General features: G+C 43.5%; 1 protein-coding gene across 1 annotated transcript in view; it reads right to left on the bottom strand.

Annotated features, from left to right (window-relative positions):
- LOC130296263 (NXPE family member 4-like) overlaps positions 1–21,529 on the bottom strand; it is a 56,635-nt gene that overhangs the window by 23,987 nt on the left and 11,119 nt on the right. Inside the window, exons 2-3 of the mRNA XM_056547654.1 lie at positions 16,531–16,639; positions 418–1,118 (exon numbers count right to left, since the gene is read on the bottom strand). Coding sequence (XP_056403629.1) covers positions 418–1,118; positions 16,531–16,639 — 810 coding nt within the window. The remainder of the gene's footprint in view (positions 1–417; positions 1,119–16,530; positions 16,640–21,529) is intronic.

Below are 21,529 nucleotides of genomic sequence, written 5' to 3' on the forward strand. Positions count from 1 at the left end.
AAGTTTTGTCCTGGAATACCCCTTTAAGTGTTCCCTTTATTTTTTGAGCAGTGTAGTATCCAGAAAAATGAGAATATATATATATCGCAAGGCATGTAGCTATAGATCATGGCACTCACCCACCGTATCAATAAAAGCATGTTGTTTATTTCAGCTTTTTAAAAGTCCATAAAGTGCAATACAGGTAGGACGATTCAGTGCGGACATTCAGGAGTAAACAAAATTACAGCTGTTTCACGTGAATGCGCTTCATCATATTCCACCGGAATGCTTTTATTGATACAGTGGGTGAGTGCCATGATCTATATCCACATGCCTTGAGCAACACACACACACACACACACACACACACATATATATATATATATATATATATATATATATATATATATTTATATATAATTGCAAAGCTTTTACCTTTTAACTAGCGGCTTCTCTGTGTTCTTAAGGAAAGTGACATTTCGGTTGGAAGTCTTCATATAAGTTAATGAACCACATTGGAAATTGTCCTGTTTGATGCAGTAAAATGATTCATCACCTTTCACGGGTCTATATTCACAAACGTCCTCTACTGAGTCACGTTTGAACCCACATTCACTTTTAATGGACTGGTTCCTGTTCACAAATGTTCCCATAAAGGATATGAGTCCATAGTCATTGTCCCTGGCTTTCCATAGGGCTGAAGCCGCCTCACTTGAATGGTAAAGTAACAAGGAAATATAGACTTTGCCTTTCCAAAATAAAGTAAAGTGGACATGATAGGTTCCATTGTTGAAGTCTTCAACCACTCCCGAGGCTCCGGCATTCAGAGTAGGGTTGAATATTCTAGATCTTATGAAGTCTCCTCCATATGTCTTCCTATTACCCAAATAATCAAACATATCAATCTGGATAGTTAACTTGTCTCCGGTGCAGTACTTCTTCCTGGGGTTAAGAATAGTGGCCTTGCTGTTCTTAGCACTTGAGGCAAATCTTGTGTCATTAAAGGACCCTGTATGGATCCATCCAGATATCTTGTTGAGGATAAGACGTTCATCTTCTGATAGGATAATGCGGCTACTGGACTTTACTTCTGAGTTCGGAGTCAGTTCAGGTGACAAAACTATTGCAGGAGAAACCTAAGAAATACAGATTGTAAATACATATTAGCATATTTCTTGTTATTTTATACTCCAACAATCAGGGAATTGTATTAATAACTGATAAGTTACATGTGTGCTGTCATGTGAATGTTACTACATCAAAGAACATTATGATAATGTACACAAAATTAACCCCTTCATGACCCAGCCCATTTTCACCTTCATGACCTGGGCATTTTTTGAAAATCTGACCACTGTCACTTTAAACATTAATAACTTTGGAATGCTTTTACTTATCATTCTGATTCCGAGATTGTTTTTTCATGACATATTCTACTTTATGTTATTGGTAAAATTTCACTGATATTTGTATCCTTTCTTGGTAAAAAATCTAAAAATTTCATGAAAATTTTGAAAATTTAGCATTTTTCTAACTTTGAAAGTCTCTGCTTGAAAGGAAAATGGATATTCCAAATAAATTACATATTGATTCACATATACAATATGTCTACTTTGTGTTTGCATAAAAAAATTGACAAGTTTTTACTTTTGGAAGACACCAGAGGGCTTCAAAGTTCCGCAGCAATTTTCCAATTTTTCTCAAGATTTTCAAAATCGTAATTTTTCAGGGCCCAGTTCAGGTTGGAAGTGGATTTTAAGGGTCTTCATATTAGAAATACCCCATAATTGACCCCATTATAAAAACTGCACCCCCCAAAGTATTCAAAATGACATTCAGTAAGTGTTTTAACCCTTTAGGTGTTTCACAGGAATAGCAGCAAAGTGAAGGAGAAAATTCTAAATCTTCATTTTTTACACTCGCATTTTCTTGTAGACCCAATTTTTTTTATTTTTACAAGGGGTAAAAGGAGATAAATCACCCTAAAATTTGTAACCCAATTTCTCTTGAGTAAGGAAATACCTCATATGTCTATGTAAAGTGTTCGGCGGGCGCAGTAAAGGGCTCAGAAGGGAAGGAGCGACAATGGGATTTTGGAGAGTGAGTTTTTCTGAAAGGGTTTTTGGGGGGCATGTCCCATTTAGGAAGCCCCTATGGTGCCAGAACAGTGGACCCCCCCCACATGTGACCCCATTTTGGAAACTATACCCCTCATGGAATTTAATAAGGGGTGCAGTGAGCATTTACACCCCACTGGCGTTTGACAGATATTTGAAACAGTGGACTGTGCAAATCAAAAATTTTATTTTTCATTTTCACAGACCACTGTTCCAAAAATCTGTCATACACCAGTGGGGTGTAAATGCTCACTGCACCCCTTATTAAATTCCGTGAGGGGTGTAGTTTCCAAAATGGGGTCACATATGGATATTTATTGTTTTGCGTTTGTCAGAACTGCTGTAACAATCAGCCACCCCTGTGCAAATCGCCTCAAATGTACATGGCGCACTCTCCCTTCTGGGCCTTGTTGTGCGCCCCCAGAGCACTTTGCGCCCACATATGGGGTATCTCCGTAGTCGGGAGAAATTGCGTTACAAATTTTGGGGGTCTTTTTTCCCTTTTACCTCTTGTGAAAATGAAAAGTATAGGGAAACACCAGCATGTCAGTGTAAAAAATTTATTTTTTTACACTAACATGCTGGTGTAGACCCCAACTTCACCTTTTCATAAGGGGTTAAAGAAGAAAAAGCCCCCCAAAATTTGTAAGGCAATTTCTCCCGAGTACGGCGATACCCCATATGTGTCCCAAAACTGTTGCCCTGAAATACGACAGGGCTCCAAAGTGAGAGAGCGCCATGCGCATTTGAGGCCTGAATTAGGGATTTGCATAGGGGTATTCTATGCCAATGATTCCCAAACAGGGTGCCTCCAGCTGTTGCAAAACTCCCAGCATGCCTGGACAGTCAATGGCTGTCCGGCAATACTGGGAGTTATTATTTTGCAACAGCTGGAGGCTCCGTTTTGAAAACAGTAGCGTACCAGACGTTTTTCATTTTTTGGGGGGAGGGGGGCTGTGTAGGGGTATGTGTATATGTAGTGTTTTTTACTTTTTATTTTGTGTTAGTGTAGTGTTTTTAGGGTACAGTCACATGGGCAGAGGTTCACAGCAAGTTTGCCGCTGGAAGTTTGAGCTGCAGCGCAAAATTTGCGCCATCTCAAACTTGCAGCACTCACTGTAAACTTCCGCCCATGTGAGTGTACCCTGTACATTCACATTGGGGGGGGGGGGGGGGGGGGGTGGCAAACATCCAGCTGTTGCAAACTCCGAGCATGCCCTTTGGCTGTCCGTGCATGCTGGGAGTTGTAGTTTTGCAACAGCTGGAGGAACGCTGGTTTGGAAACACTAAGTTAAGTAATAAACTTTCAAGTGTTTTGCAACCAAACTTAGTGTTTCCAAACCAGTGTGCCTCCAGCTGTTGCAAAACTACAACTCCCAGCATGCATGGTCAGTGCATGCTGGGAGTTATAGTTTTGCAACAATTGCAACAGCTGGAGGCACTGAGGTAGGAAACGGACAATGTTTCCCAACTAGTGTGCCTCCAGTTGTTGCAAAACTACAACTCCCAGCATGCCCAGACTGCCCAGGCATGCTGGAAGTTGTAGTTCGGCAATATCTGAAGGATCAGATGTTGCCGAACTACAACTTCCAGCATGCTTGGGCAGTCTGGGCATGCTGGGAGTTGTAGTTTTGCAACATCTGGAGGTCCACAGTTTGGAGACGACTGTATAATGGTCTCCAATCTGTACTCTTCCAGATGTTAGAGAACTACAACCCTCAGCATGCCAGGACAGACTGAGCATGCTGAGATTTGTAGTTTTGCAACATCTGGAAGAGCACAGATTGGAGACCATTATACAGTGGTCTCCAAACTGTGGACCTCCAGATGTTGCAAAACTACAACTCCCAGCATGCCCAGAAAGCCAAAGGCTGTCTGGGCATGCTGGGAGTTGCAGTTTTGAAACTCTCAGAGGCAGCAGTGAGATCGCTTTACGGCGATCTCACTGCTGCCAATGAAGATGCCAAACTGCTGCCGGAAACTCACCTCCGGGACGCAGCGCAGCCAGGACCGCATGGAGGACGCCGGGACCGCCGGGACCGATCGGGACACCGCATGGACGGGTAAGTGACGCCGGGGGACGGGTCAGGGACACTTAGCAGAGCGGTGTGTGTCCCGATCCCCGTGATCGGGACTCACACACCGCGCTGCTAAGTATTTTCATAGCGAAACGCTGCTATCAGCTAGTCAGATTTGACCAGCTGATAGCAGCGATCGCTGGGGGGGGGTGGGGGATGAAACCCCCCATGGTCGCACGGTAAGATGGCTGGCTATCAGTGATAGCCACCATCTTACCGGGCGCTGCGGGGTGCCGCGAGTAGCGGTGAAAATGTTCATGACGTACCTGTATGTCATGGGTCGGGAACACCTTGCCACCCATGACGTACAGGTATGTCATAGGTCGGGAAGGGGTTAAAGCTGCATGTACATTTGAAATTCTGCCTTCTGAATACAATATCTCCATATTGTAAGGCTGCTGGTTGGGAGCCACCAGCGTTTCATGTGTTCTGATTCTTACTAGTGTTGGGCGACATTCTCTGTGACATGTGTCTGCTGCATTTCCTAGTCTTCTTGCTCTGATATGTCGCTTGCTGCAGTTTCCACTCTGTCCACTAGGAGCCGCGCACTGAGTTTTATAGAGCCAGCATGCACTCCATGATGGTTCCTTCTCCAATCCCGCTCCGGACCCGTCACCGCTGCCCTGGATGTCGCCCTCCATAGCTGTCACCGCGTCCCCGAGGTGTTCCCGTCGCTCCTGAATGTCTCTGCTGCCTGGTATCCTCGCTGTCCATCGCCGCCATCACGTCGCCATCCACGCCGCTCCTATTGGATGATGGGACGGCATGCCCGACGACGTGATGACGACTAAGGAGAGCGCCTGGAAATGCAGGGGATCCCGGCACGGAGCAGACACCAAGGAGGCAGGTAAGGTCCCTCCCGGTGCTGCCGGGTTAGTGTCACTTTCCCTTCAGACCCGGCGGTCAGCTTTGATCGCCACGTCTGAAGGGTTAATACAGGGCATCACCGCGATCAGTGATGTCCTGTATGAGCCACGGGTCCCGCCGGGACCGACCTGATAGGACAGGGATTTAATGTGTATTCGCCGTATAAGACGGACCAACTACCCCCCCCCCCCCCCCAGTTTTGGGGAAGAAAAAGTGTGTCTTATACGGTGAAAAATACGGTAGAAGCAACACCTATATGCACATTAACACATGTGCAACAAGTGCATATAAGCACTGTATGCCTGACATGTAAGGCAACCTCACAGATAATAGATTACAACCGCATATTTCAGATAAAGGGCTTAGCCATGCAACAAACTGTGTACAAAGTGCTAATCATGCAAAATAAAACACAAGCAGGTTGGAACCAACAGTGTAAGGGCTATGATGTCAACTACCGTATATACTCGAGTATAAGCCGAATTTTTCAGCACGATTTTTCGTGCTGAAAACACCCCCCTCGGCTTATACTCGAGTGAACTCCCTCACCCGCAGTGGTTTTCAACCTGCGGACCTCCAGAGGTTTCAAAACTACAACTCCCAGCAAGCCCGGGCAGCCATCGGCTGTCCGGGCTTGCTGGGAGTTGTAGTTTTGAAACCTCCGGAGGTCCGCAGGTTGAAGACCACTGCGGCCTTCAACATCATCCAGCCCCCTCTCACCCCCTTTAGTTCTGTACAGTACTCACCTCCGCTCAGCGCTGGTCCGGTGCTGCAGGACTGTCCGGAGAGGAGGTGGTCCGGTGGGATAGTGGTTCCGGGCTGCTATCTTCACCGGGGAGGCCTCTTCTAAGCGCTTCGGGCCCGGCCCCAGAATAGTCACGTTGCCTTGACAACGACGCAGAGGTAGGTTCATTGCCAACGTACTTCTGCGTCATTGTCAAGGCAACGCCTCTATTCCGGGCCGGAAGCGCGGAGAAGAGGCGCCCACGGTGAAGATAGCAGCCCGGAACCACTATCCCACTGGACCACCTCCTCACCGGACAGTCCTGCAGGACCGGACCAGCGCCGAGCGGAGGTGAGTACTCAGAACTAAAGGGGGGTGAGAGGGGGCTGGATGATGTTGAAGGCCGCAGTGGTCTTCAACCTGCGGACCTCCGGAGGTTTCAAAACTACAACTCCCAGCAAGCCCGGACAGCCGATGGCTGCCCGGGCTTGCTGGGAGTTGTAGTTTTGAAACCTCTGGAGGTCCGCAGGTTGAAGACCACTGAGGGCGGATGATGAGAAGAGGATGATGAAGGGGGGGTGTGGGATGATGACAAGAGGATGATGAAGGGGGGGGGATGATGAAGGGGGGTGGGGATGATGACAAGGGGATGATGAAGGGGGGGGGGTGTGGGATGATGACAAGGGGATGATGAAGGGGAGTGGGGATGATGACAAGGGGATGATGAAGGGGGGTGGGGATGATGACAAGGGGATGATGAAGGGGGGATGTGTGGGATGATGACAAGGGGATGATGACAGGTGATGATGATGAGGGTCTGGATGATGACAGGCGGTGATGATGATGAGGATGTTAATGACGGGTCTGGATGATGACAGGGGGGGATGATGTATTTCCCACCCTAGGCTTATACTCGAGTCAATAACTTTTCCTGGGATTTTGGGTTGAAATTAGGGGTCTCGGCTTATACTCGGGTCGGCTTATACTCGAGTATATACAGTATATATACACCCGGTATGGATCAGATAGGTATCAATGCATACATGACTAATATACCCTCAGGGTTGGCTGCATTAAGGGAAGTTAGAAAGCGATACATAAATTGTATACTTATACAGATAGCTGTTCAAATGATGTCAACTGTCAAAACTCTCAACGCGTGACAGTGCTCTCTGCTGACCTCTGCTGTCCATTTTAGGAACTGTCCAGAGAAGCATATGTTTGCTATGGGGATTTTCTCCAGTTCCTAAAATAGACAGCAGAGGTCAGCAGAAAGAACTGTGGTCAGGACATCACAGGAAATGCATTTCTTTTTGGATTTCTCTTTAGTATACAGCCCCTAAAAAGTACTGGAAGGATTAAGATTTTTTTAATAGAAGTGATTTACAAATCTGTTTAACTTTCTGGCAACAGTTGATTAAAAAAAAAAAAAAGTTTTCCACGGCAGTACCCTTTTAAAGGGGTACTCCACTGGAAAACATTCTCTATTAAATCAACTGGTGCCAGAAAGTTAAATAGATTTGTAAATTACTTTGATTAACCCCTTCATGACCCAGCAAATTTTGATTTAGGCCTCATGTTTTTTCCTCCTTAGATTTCTTTGTACAGACACTGAAAGCCAGGATGAATAAACATCGGTACAATATCCATACTAAATTTATGCAACATAGCGTATCGAGACACATCACCTTGATTCATGCGGGTGACCCACAATGCCTGACAGTTCAAATAATTGAAGCTATTCCTGAAGAGATACTTAACAGATACCAGAGACTTATTAATAGGGAATCTTTCTTGATTTTTAACATAAATTCGTTGTGGCCCCAGGGACTTAATGAAACGATAGAAAAAACTACTTTCTAACTTTGTGTATTTTTATATACCTTTTATATATATTTATTCTAATTTAGTTTTGTGTCCCCTTATCTGTTTTTATGTATATTCATCTGCACTTTTGTATAGGTTTTTATTGTTATCACCAGCAATGGACTTTCGTTGTCATTAGCAACCGATTTTTTGTATCATGGTCTGGACTTATGTCTTCCATGCTTTATTATTGCACTATACGTTATGTGTTATGTCAGTTTGTGACGTGTGGATTACACCTTGTATAAATCAATGCTAGGTTGTAGTATGATCACGCCTGATGAAAAAAACAGATGGTTTTGAAACGTGTTGCGTGCACATGATTCTACAATAAATGTTGTTATCATTACTAGTGTTGAGCAGCATAGGCCATATTCGAATTTGCGATATTTCGCGAATATATGGACGAATATTCGTCATATATTTGCTAAATTCCCATAATCACAGTATTTGCGTTTTATTTCCGCATATGCCAAAATTAGCATATGCGAAAATGTACATATTCGAAAATTAGCATATTCAAGAATTTGCATATGTGAAAATTCGCATATGCAAGTCTCACACAGTAGTATTAGAGTCTTCTTTACACCACACAAGCTGGAAGCAGAGAGGGATGATCACTGTGATGTGTACTATGAAAAAAAAAAAAACTAATATTCATAATTGCGAATACATAGTGCTATAAAATTTGCATTTTGAATATTCGTGAGCAACACTAATCATTACCTTCGATCTCTCTCCTCCATTGACAGTGCGACTATAAGCTTCCTTTTCCCTGCTTGCACCTTTGCTCTCCATTGTTTCACGCTCATCCAGTTAGCGTGGGAAGCCGCTGCAGTCAACTATACTCCATTGCTATTCAGAGCGTTGTGCCTTTCCAGCATAACCTAACCAGGTGAGCGAGTTTCTCATCAGATTTGCATGATTGTGGTATTACCATTGATTCCACACAGGGAGCGCTCCGTGTCTGTCTTTGAGGAGCAGGTAGGACCTCGGGGTTCCCTAGCAACCCATATCCCCCACACGATGTAATGGCTATGGGACCAATAGACACCAGAGAATAGCGGCATTTAGTGTTCAAATGCTGGGATCTGTATAGATCACTGTATTTAACCAGTTAAATGATGGACCTTGGTGCGATCCTTACCGGCAGATGTCATGTATGTCAAGGGTCAGGAAGGGGTAAAAAAAATCCCAATCCTTCCAGTACTTATCAGCTGATGTATACTACAGAGGAAGTTCTTTTCTTTTGGAATTTCCTTTCTGCCTGACCACAAGTGCTCTCTGCTGACACCTCTGTCCATGTCAGGAACTGTCCAGGGCAAGATAAATTTGCTATGGGGATTTGCTCCTACGCTAGATCCTAAAATGGACAGATTTTTAAATAGAAGTAATTTACATATCTGTTTAACTTTCTGGCCCTACTTGATTTAAAAAAAAAGTTTTCCAGTGGAGTACCCTTTTAATCCTTTGCCAGCTAATTAACCTCTTAAGAATACAGGGCGTACCTGTATGCCCTGCACCCGATCCCGGTATATAACGCTGGGTCATGCCATGACCTCGCGTCATACCAGGTTGGTCCCAGCGGCTAATGATAGCCGGGACCCTGGGCTAATAGCATGCGGCACCGATCGTTGTGCAGTGCGCTATTAACCCTTTAATGAAAGGGAAAGCTTACCGGCAGCTCAGTCGGGCTGATCAGGACCATCGCGATAAAATCACTATGTTCTGATCAGCTAGCACGTGAGCGGAGGTCCCCTTACCTGCCTCCGTCGCGTCCAATCGGCGATTGATTGCTCCAAGCCTGAGATCGAGGCTTGAGCAATCGACCGCCTATAACACTGATCAGTGTAAAAGGTCAGTGTGTGCAGTGTTAAATTAATAGGGTCATTTAACACCTTCCCTAATAAAGTTTGAATCACCCCCCTTTTCCCATAAAAAAACAGAGTAGATAAAAATAAAAATAAACATGTGGTATCGCCGCGTGCAGAAATGTCCAAATTATAAAAATATATCGTTAATTAAACCGCACAGTCAATGGCATATATGCAGAAAAATTCCAAATTCCAAAATAGTGTATTTTTGGTCACTTTTTAAGTCATAAAAAAAGGAACAAAAAGCGATCAAAAAGTCCGATTAATACAAAAATCGTACCAATAAAAACTTGAGATCACGTTGCAAAAAATTAGCCCTCATACTGGCCCATATGTGGAAAAATAAAACATTTTTAGGGGTCAGAAAATGAGAAATATTAACCAATAAATTTTCCTGCATGCAGTTATGATTTTTTTCAGAAGTACGACAAAATGAAACCTATATAAGTAGGGTATCATTTCAACCGTATGGACCTACAAAATAAAGAAAAGTTGTATTGTTTACAAAAAAATGCACTGTGTAGAAACAGAAGCCCCAAAAGTTACAAAATTGCATTTTTTTCTTCAATTTCATTGCACAATGAATTTGTTTTCCGTTTCGCTGTAAATCTTTTGGTCAAATGACTAATTTTACTGCAAAGTAGAATTGGTGGCACAAAAAATATGCCATCATATGGAATTTTATGTGCAAAATTGAAAGCGTTATGATTTTTAGAAGGTGATGAAGGAAAAATGGAAAAACCCTGTGTCCTTAAGGGGTTAATATAAATAAAAGTCCCTCAAGGAAACTTATTTTAAGTGTACCTCCACATTTCGAGTACCATAGATTATATATCTTGTACTCTACCTAAAAATGCCCCTACCAGATTTGTGTGGTTAGTTGGAAGTAGGTAGAGTGTTTATAAAAGTCAAATCCATTTTAAATATCTAGAGATTTGTTATTTTCCTATTCTTTATATCATTTGATGTGATGATTTTCCAGAGTGATACCATGTATATGATAGTTAACTAACCTTTGTAATTAATGTTTTACTGTACTGTGACATAGTTACTTGATTCTGCAAAATGTAGTTTAACTGTATGTAGTTACTAAGATAAGCTTATAATGCATCACTAATATTCTATATATATATGTTTCTATCTGAGTGATGATTCATATGTATATATATATATATATATATATAGATATATATAGATATATGGATATATAGATATATATTATGATTATGTTTATCTACCTTTTTATGTTTCTTAATCATAACCAATAAGATCTGCATATTGTATAATTCCTGTGTATTATTTTGTTATTGTAAAAAGTACTTGCTATCGTCAATAAATGAGCTTCATAGATAATTCTAGATAAAAAGTTGAACCCAGAGATAAGAACTGCATTGTTTATATTTTCAGCAATTCATTTGGAAACATAATAAAAAAATTTGGGAACTATAGGTCATAATGACAATATAACCTCCCAATAGAAACAGCATAATAAAAACTAGCCCTACACAGCTACACATCATCTGTATTGTCTATCACATTCCACATATGAAAAAACCTTTTAAAACCTAGAGGACCTCGTATCTGCCCAGGTCAAATCTCATTGCTAATTCTAAAGAGTTGTGCCAGAAATTAATTTTGGTAAATTCACTACTAAATAGGTAGGTTATATTCCACTACAGTACTTCTTTAACCCCTTAAGGACCCAGCCAATTTTCACTGTAGGACACGGCCATTTTTTGCACATCTGACCACTGTCACTTTAAGCATTAATAACTCTGGGATGCTTTTACCTTTCATTCTGATACCGAGATTGTTTTTTCGTGACATATTCTACTTTGTGGTAGTGGTAAAATTTTGTCGATACTTGCATCATTTCTTGGTGAAAAATTCCAAAATTTGATGAAAAAATTGAAAATTTAGCTTTTTTTTTTTTTTTTACTTTTAAGCTCTCTGCTTATAAGGAAAATGAATATTCCAAATAAATTACATATTGATTCACATATACAATATGTCTACTTTATGTTTCCATCATAAAGTTAACATGTTTTTACTTTTGGAAGACATCAGAGGGCTTCAAAGTATAGCAGCAATTTTCCAATTTTTCACAACATTTTCAAAATAAAAAATTTTCAGGGACCAGTTCTGTTTTGAAGTGGATATGAAGGGCCTTATTATTAGAAATACCCCACAATTGACCCCATTATAAAAACTGCACCCCTCAAAGTATTCAAAATGAAATTCAAAAGGTTTGTTAACCCTTTAGGTGTTTCACAGAAATAGCAGCAAATTGCAGGAGAAAATTCAAAATCTTAATTTTTAACACTGGCATGTTCTTGTAGACCCAGTTATTGAATTTTTACAAGGGGTAAAAGGAGAGAAATCTTCCTAAAATGTGTAACTCAATTTCTCTAGAGTAAGAAAATACCTCATATGTGTATGTCAAGTGTTCGGCGGGCACAGTAGAGGGCTCAAAAGGGAAGGAGTGACAGTGGGATTTTGGAGAGTGAGTTTTTCTGAAATGGTTTTTGGGGGGCATGTCACATTTCAGAAGCCATTATGGTGCCAGAACAGCAAAAAAGAAAAACACATGTCATACTATTTTGGAAACTGCACCCCTCAAGGCATGTAACAAGGGGTCCAGTGAGCCTTAACACCCCACAGGTGATTGACGACTTTGGATGTGAAAAATATTTTTTTTTTCACTAAAATGCTAGTTTTCCCTCAAATAAATTTTTTTTTACAAGGGATAATAGGACAAAATGCCCCCCAAAATTTGTAACCCCATCTCTTCTGTGTACGGAAATGCCCCATGTTAGGACGTTAAATGCTTTGCGGGCAAACTACAATGCTCAGAAGAGAAGGAGTCACATTTAGCTTTTGAAAAGCAAAATTTGCTGAAATGGTTTTTGGGGGGCATGTCCCATTCAGGAAGCCACTATGGTTCCAGGACAGCAAAAAAAAAACACATGGCATACTATTTTGGAAACTACACCTCTCAAGGCATGTAACAAGGGGTCCAGTGAGCCTTAACACCTTACAGGTGTTTGACGACTTTACGTGAAAGTTGGATGTGTAAATTATTATTTTTTCACTAAAATGCTAGTTTTCCCTCAAATTAAATTTTTTTACAAGGGGTAATAGGACAAAATGCCCCTCAAAATTTGAAACCCCATCTCTTCTGAGTATGGAAATACCCCATGTGTGGACGCCAAGTGCTCTGCTGGCGCACTACAATGCTCAGAAGAGAAGGAGCGCCATTGAGCTTTTGGGAAAAAAAATTGTTTGGAATGGAAGTCAGGGGCCATGTGCATTTACAAAGCCCCCCGTGGTGCCAGAACAGTGGACCCCCACCACATGTGACCCTATTTTGGAAACTACACCCCTCACAGAATTTAATAAGGGGTGCAATGAGTATTTACACCCCACTGGCATTTGACAGATCTTTGGAACAGTGGGCTGTGCAAATGAAAAATTACCTTTTGGGGCATAAGTGCTCACTGTACCCCTTATTACATTATGTGAGGGGTGTAGTTTCCAAAATGGGATCACATGTGGGTACCGTATTTATCTGCGTATAACACGCACTTTTTAGGCTAAAATTTTTAGCCTAAAGTCTATGTGCGTGTTATACACCGATACACCCCCAGGAAAGGCAGGGGGAGAGAGGCCGTCGCTGCCCGCTTCTCTCCCCCTGCCTTTTTCTGGGGTCTAGAGCGCTGCTGTTGGCCCTTCTCTCCCCCTGGCTATCGGCGCCGCTGCCCGTTCTGTCCCCCTGACTATCGGTGCCGGCGCCCCATTGCCGGCGCCGATAGCCAGGGGGAGAGAAGCGGCGCCGACAGCCAGGGGAAGAGAAAGGGCAGCGGCACCCATTGCCGGCACCGCTGCCCCGTTGACTCCCCCCATCCCCGGTGGCATAATTACCTGGGTCGGGTCCGCGCTGCTGCAGGCCTCCGGCGTGCGTCCCCGGCGTCGTTGCTATGCGCTGCACGGCGCGGCGCACGACGTCAGTGCGCCGCGCCGTGCATAGCAGGAAAGGCAGGGGGAGAGAAACGGGCAGCGACGGCCTCTCTCCCCCTGCCTTTCCTGGGGGTGTATCGGGGTATACACGCGCACACACGCACCCTCATTTTACCATGGATATTTGGGTAAAAAATTTTTTTACCCAAATATCCTTGGTAAAATGAGGGTGCGTGTTATAGGCCGGTGCGTGGTATACCCCGATAAATAAGGTATTTATTTTTATGCTTTTATGTCAGAACCGCTGTAAAATCGTCCACCCCTGTGCAAATCACCAATTTAGGCCTCAAATGTACATGGTGCGCTCTGAATCCTGAGCCTTGATGTGCGCCCGCAGAGCATTTTACGCCCTCATATGGGGTATTTCTGTACTCAGGAGAAATTGCGTTACAAATTTTGGGGGTCTTTTTTTCCTTTTAACACTTGTGAAAATAAAAAATATAGGGCAATTTTTTTTATTTTTTTTACACTAACAAGCTGGTGTAGCCCCCAACTTTTCCTTTTCATAAGGGGTAAAAGGAGAAAAAGCCCCCCAAAATGTGTAGTGCAATTTCTCCCGAGTACGGAGATACCCCATATGTGGCCCTAAACTGTTTCCTTGAAATACGACAGGGCTACGAAGTGAGAGAGCTCCATGCGCATTTGAGGACTAAATTAGGGATTGCATAGGGGTGGACATAGGGGTATTCTATGCCAGTGATTCCCAAACAGGGTGCCTCCAGCTGTTGCTAAATTCCCAGCATGCCTAGACAGTCAGTGGCTGTCCGGAAATGCTGGGATTTGTTGTTTTGCAACAGCTGGAGGCTCTGTTTTGGAAACACTGCCATACAATACGTTTTTCATTTTTATTGGGGGGGGGGGGGGGGGACAGTATAAGGGGGTGTATATGTAGTGTTTTACTCTTTATTATGTGTTAGTGTAGTGTTTTTAGGGTACATTCGCACTGGCGTGTTACGGTGAGTTTCTCGCTAGAAGCTTGCGCTGCGGTGAAAAATTTGCCGCAGCCCAAACTTGTAGCAGGAAATTTACTGTAAGCCTGCCCGTGTGAATGTACCCTGTATGTTCACATGGGGGGAGCAAACCTCCAGCTGTTTCAAAATTACAACTCCCAGGATGTACTGACAGACCATGCATGCTGGGAGTTGTACTTTTGCAACAGCTGGAGGCACACTGGTTGGAAAGCCTTCAGTTAGGTTCTGTTACCTAACTCAGTATTTTCCAACCAGTCTGCCTCCAGCTGTTGCAAAACTTCAACTCCCAGCATGTACTGATCGCCAAAGGGCATGCTGGGAGATGTAGTTATGCAATAGCTGGAGGTACGCAACTACAACTTCCAGCATGCCGAGACAGCTGTTTGCTGGTTGGGCATGCTGGGATTTGCAGTTTTACAAGATCTGGAGGGCTACAGTTTAGGGACCACTATATAGTGGTCTCAAACTGTAGCCCTCCAGCTGTTGCAAAACTACATATTGCAGCATGCCCAAACAGCTGTCTGGGCATGCTGGGAGTTGTAGTTTTGCTACATCTGGAGGGCTACAGTTAGAGACCACTGTATAATGGTCTCAAACTGTACCCTCCGGATGTTCCGTCGGATCCAGCCGCACGTCATCGCCGCCCACCGATCTCCGTCGCCCGCAGCCTCCGTCGCCCGCCTGGATTGGTAAGTGGATCTTCGTCGCCGGTCCCCGTCGTTTCCCCGTCCTGCCCCGCCTATTGTGGGTGGGCAGAATGGGGAAAACGAAAGTTAACCCCCCGCCCCCGATCTGCTATTGTTGGTCGCGTCTAGACCCCCAATAGCAAGGATAAGAGGGGTGGCACCCATGCCACCTCACTCCTATCGCTTCAGGGGGATCCTGGGTGTCTTAGACAACCGCGATCCCCCTTATATTCCTGGTCACCGGGTCACTATAGACCCGTAATGACCCGGAATCACGCAAATCGCAAGTGTGAATTCACTTGCGATTTGCCGCGATCGCCGACATGGGGGCCCCTGGGCATTTGCATGGGATGCCTGCTGAACGATTTCAGCAGGCATCCCGGTCCGATCCCCGCCCGGCGCACGGCAGGGGCAGGAATTCTGCATGACGTACGCCTACGTCATGGGTCCTTAAGTACCAGGATGTCATGACGTACGCATACGTCAAGGGTCCTTAAGGGGTTAATAACTGAATCTAGAGAACTGACTGCATCTAGGTGCACAGGATGTCTGGGTGGGTCCAGGCCTTTCTTACTGTGCACCATTTTGGCTAAATACACTACTAACGTAGTCTGCGTCGCCTTTTCATTCCATATTTTGTTTGGTCATTTTCATATGTTATATGTATAGTCTTGAGTAGAGATGAGCGAACTTACAGTAAATTTGATTCGTCGCGAACTTCTCGGCTCGGCGGTCGCTGACTTTTCCTGCATAAATTAGTTCAGCTTTCAGGTGCTCCTGTGGGCTGGAAAAGGACTGTATCCACCTTTTCCAGCCCACGGGAGCACCTGAAAGCTGAACTAATTTATGCTGGAAAAGTCAGTGACCGCCGAGCCGAGAAGTTCGTGACGAATCGAATTTACTGTAAGTTCGCTCATCTCTAGTCTTGAGTGAACGTGGTACATGTAGTTTATATTTTCATATGTTTATTTTTAAAGTCTTCCACTGACATTGGGGAATCCGTAGAAGAGCATCCCCTCTCATAACATCAGTTGTTAGCAGAGTCGATCTCAACCTGGTAAGACTCAGAAGCTATGCCATGCCAAGGGGGTACCAGTCAATCATGTGATCATCCCAAAAAAGTCAAAAGGATTGCATATGCCTCTGTTTTCTACAAAACCCTCACAGAGCATTTTGTAGACTTCAAAGTCTACAGGTGAAGAAGACATAGGTGGTTATAAAGTGCCCCGGTCTTCTCCTCTGGGTCCCCAGCTGTTAGAGACTAGATTATAGGAGGAGAAGGAGGAATTCACTGGGAACAGTTGTAAGGGGATTGTTGAGGTTTATAGACACAAATGAGATACTGTACCTGTATGAACTGACGATGAATTAGGTAACTTATAAAAATGATGGTTATAAGTGTAATAGCCACAAAGATCTTATGGTTCTGAGTCCCAGACATCACCTTGAGGTTAACTCTGTAAGACATAAAGAATAATTTAATTATTCCATCTTAATGAAAAAAAAAAATTCTGTATATGAATGTTACTTACTGGGGTTTTCCCAGCTCATTTACTTTGTGTATGAATTCCTAGATTTCAAGATCTCTTCTTGTTGTCAGTCAATAGATGAGCTGATATATACATATACCAACTAAAATTATGTGCAGGGAACAGTGAAGCCCTAACTCACCCACAGGAGTAGCTGAGGAGAGTTGGGAGGAATTCTGTACCAGGTAGTGACTGTGTGGAGACACAGGGGCTGCCAACACCGAATGGCTGGTGCAACCCTAGGAGTATCACTGTGGTAAGGCATGCTGAGAGTAAGCGGTAGAATTCCTGTAGGCACTCCAGGCACAGCCAGACTCCTGGTCAATCAGTAGAGCATCATCCATCACTCATCATACCTTCTTATGAATGGCTCAAGAGGAGAACAGCTTGTCTTGGGGCTAAATGGCTATGCTGTGAGATTACCATAATACTGTGGCTAGCTTTTTGTGAACTGGTATTTCCTGTTTGAGTTTTCTTCTTTTGCCTACAAATTGCACAATTCCATTTTCCTCCCTCCCAACATCAGCCACCCCAACTATTGAAACATAAATGAGCTGCATACATTCAAAAAACCTGTGGTTTTCAATCAGGGTGCCTACAGCTGTTGCATTAGTTGCAGATTGATCTCTCTCTCCCACCAAGCGATCCCTCCACCCATTGGAGCAGACAGGCTCCCTGTCATCAGCTGACTAGTGATGTCAGGTCTTTGCCGCATTGTAAGCTGGAAAAAATCTGAGACAATAGTCATTTTATATGCTGTTAAAAATAAATAGTGGGGTGAAAATCACAGAAGTTTTCCACCGGAGTACCCCTTTAAGTGCACACACTAAGAGCTTATTCACATTTATACCACAGCAGTATGCTTAAATGTATACTATACCTAAACGTATACTGTGATATACCCATTGACTTCCATTATGGACCTGTTTTGTCCCCTGTATGTTTGTGAATAATTTTTATGTACAATAGAAAATTTCTGATTGCACCTCTTTTCTGTGCCACAAAAATAATCTAATTCAAATACTTTACTAGGAGTTCTGTGTAAACAGATGTAGTACCGCATTCATTCTAGTACCATACCTATTGAAGTGAATGGTTGTGAAACACCCCCTCATGTTGGATTTCTACTTGACAGTATTTTTAGAAAAACAGCCACTGCAAGTGTATTCAAAAATACAGGGAAATATAAAGGAATGACTTAAACTTCTCCTTCTGCTTTAGCTTTGGCTCGAAAACTGCAGTAGTAGTTTAAAAAAAAAAAAAAAAAAACTGCCAAGGGGAAACAGCCATTTTCACCAGTATTTTTTTTTTGTAAAAACTTGCAAAAAACACTTAAAGGGGTACTCCACCACTAAACATCTTATTCCCTATCCAGAGGATGGAGGATAAGATGTCTGATCGTGGGGGTCCCGCCGCTGGGGACCTCCGCAATCTCGACTACAGCACCCCAGACATCCGGTGCACAGAGCAAACTTTGCTCCATGCCGGATAACTGGCGATGTGGGGCGGAGGCTTGTGACGTCACAGTCGCCCCCGCTTGGGACATCCCAGCCACGACCCCCTCAATGCAAGTCTACAGGAGGGCTTGTGACTGCAATCACGCCCCTCCCATAGACTTGCATTGCGGGGGCGTGGCCATGAGCCACGAGTGGGCATGAGCGTGAGGTCACGAGCCTCCGGCGCTGCACACGACGCTCTAAACAAACGCCGGGTGCAGCAGGGAGATTGCTGGGGTCCCCAGTGGCAGGACCCCTGTGATCAGACATCTTGTCCCCTGGATAGGAGTACCCCTTTAAGTAAAAAAATTACATTAGGAAAAAGTCACATGACTGGTAATGATAAAAACTCTAAAGAAAGAAATGGCAAGATTAAAACACATTATTTTTGAGAACGGGAGAACGGGATAGGTAAGTGTGGCTGTCATCAGTGTCACCTGCACTGTCTATACCGACCGGTTAGTGCAGGTGACACTGATGACTGATTTCCTTTAAGGTAAACTTTAAGGCTAGGTTCAGACTACGGAATCTCCAGGCAGAAAATTTCCGCCCGGAGATTCTGAGTGCGGCCAACACCGGCTGAATCAGTCGGCACTAGGACCGCGCGAACACTGCAGTCTCCAATAGACTGCAATGTGTTCCGCGCGGATTTCCGCCTGAAGAAAGAGCACCGCCTTTCTTCAGGCGGAAATTTCCAAGCAGATTTTCCGTTCACAAATTCCGCTTCACAAATTCCGCAGTGTGAATTTGTGAACGGAAACCCATTCACTACACTATATATTTTAGCAAGCGGAATTTCCGCCTGCAATTTCAAAGCGAAATTGCAGGTGGAAATTCCGTAATCTGAACTTAGCCTAAAAGTCTGGATTCATTATTCTTGTACAAGTCTAATAACTTTTGATAACACAAATTACTGCAGAAGTTTAGAAGTCACTTACGTGTTTTAGTTCATCGATGTTGGTAAAACATTCATGTGCAGCTTTCTACAGTCCTACGGGGATTGAGGACTGAATTCCCCGACAATTACTTGCACATCTTTTCTTTCATTTCTTGAAAATGTCTTTGTCTCTTTTAATAAACATCCAAGACGGACTGAGTGGGAATCTTTGGACTTTGGTAAACGTGCTCATATAAATGCAGGGCGTAGCCACAGAGATAGAGTCGAGGAGCAATAATGCTATTTTTTACATACCTATAAATGTATAATATAAAGTTCCAGAAATGAGTTAAATTCTACAGTTTAATGCAAAACAAAACTATTAAATATTAGGTTGAAGGGGGTCATTTCTATTCTGCTGTAAAAAGGGACATGTTTATAGAGTATTTGTATTTATAGAGTATTCATAAGATTTTCAACTTAACCCCTTAAGGACCCCACTTGTTTTTACCTTCATGCCCAAATGCCATTTTTCAAATTTAACATGTGTTTTTTTAAGGCTGGGTTTCCACATAGATTTTTTCACTGCAATTTTGGAGCCAAAGCCAGGAGCGTATTCAAAAGGAATGGGAAATATAAAGGAAGGACTTACACTGCTCCTTCCTGCTGGATTTACTTCTGACTTAGGGTCTATTTACACAGTGAAATTTCCGCCGGTGGAGAATTCCGCCTGAAATGAAAGCCCAATACACTTCTATGGGTTTCGGCACTCCGAAAAACCCTCTTGCGGAATAGCAGGATTTTTGAAGTGTCAACTGGAGTGCGGAAACCCATAGAAGTGTATGGGCTTTCATTTCAGGGGGAATTCCGTGTGAATAGACCCTAAGGGTACGTTCACATAAACTGATTTTTTTGCGGCTTTTCCGCTGCATATTTGAAAGTGGGCGGGCTCTTCTCGGCTTTCCGCAGCAGATTTTCCATGGCGGAATGTACACTGCGGAAAATCCGCCGCAAGCCCCATTGAAGTCAGTAGGGACTGTGGCGGATTTTCCGCAGCGTAAATTCCGCCACGGAAAATCTGCTGCGGACAGCCGAGAAGAGCCCGCCCACTTTCTAATATGCAGGGGAGAACCCGCTAAAAAGTTTGCGCTTGTGAACGTACCCTTAGACTGGAAAACTGCAGTGGCAGATTTAAAAAAAAACCTGTGTGGAAACCTGACCTAAGTGGTGATAACTTTAAAAAAAACTTTGTGTGAGATATATACAGTATATATATATATATATATATATATATATATATATATATATATGCAGTACAGAGAAAAAGTTTGGACACACATTCTCATTCAAAGAGTTTTCTTTATTTTCATGACTATGAAAATTGCAGATTCACACTGAAGGCATCAAAACTATGAATCAACACATGTGGAATTATAGACATAACAAAAAAGTGTGAAACAACTGAAAATCTGTCGTATTCTAGGTGGAAAGTGTCCCCAAGTGCAATCGCAAAAACCATCAAGAGCTACAAAGAAACTGGCTCACATGCGGACCACCCCAGGAAAGGAAGACCAAGAGTCACCTCTGCTGCGGAGGATAAGTTCATCCGAGTCACCAGCCTCAGAAATCGCAGGTTAACAGCAGCTCAGATTAGAGACCAGGTCAATGCCACACAGAGTTCTAGCAGCAGACACATCTCTAGAACAACTGTTAAGAGGAGACTGTGAGAATCGGGCCTTCATGGTAGAATATCTGCTAGGAAACCACTGCTAAGGACAGGCAACAAGCAGAAGAGACTTGTTTGGACTAAAAAACACAAGGAATGTGTGGTAGCCCTGGGGGGTGTATGGTAGTTGGGATGTTGTGGTAGGTAAGGGGTTAATGTTAACCCTAGAGTTTGTGACGCCAGGCTGAGGGCTGGTATGCTGAGGTAATTCTCCGGCCTATCGCCCCCCAGAAAAATAGGTGCATGTAATAAAATGTCTGAAGGTCCACAAGGTACTTGAACTTGAACAAACTTTACTTAAGTGCTTGCAGTACATCCAAAGAACAATGGCAGTCTCAGGCAAACAGTCTCTATAGATCTCAATGACTGACAATTGTTGCGGACCTTGAAATAGACTAAAGTCTCTGAATTTAGGGTAATTATTGCAGATCCGTCCGGATTTAGGGGATAGATAAGGTCTGGTGATCTTGCAGAGTGCGTGGGGATTGATGCACTCATAAATTAGAAGTTATCGGCCGTCGCCGCAAGGTTCAGGCCTAGACTCACAGATCTCAGCAGCGCAGATGCTTCTTCTTTGCTTTCCCAGGAACAATAGGGATGCTTACAGCTTAGCTGCACAGGGACAAGAGAGCTGCTTACAGCTTGGCTGCACAGGAACAAGAGAAATCCTTACTGTTTGGCTGCACAGGAACAAGAGAGATCCTTACTGTTTGGCTGCG

This window comes from Hyla sarda, chromosome 12, assembly GCF_029499605.1.
Source record: "Hyla sarda isolate aHylSar1 chromosome 12, aHylSar1.hap1, whole genome shotgun sequence".
NCBI lineage: Eukaryota > Metazoa > Chordata > Amphibia > Anura > Hylidae > Hyla > Hyla sarda.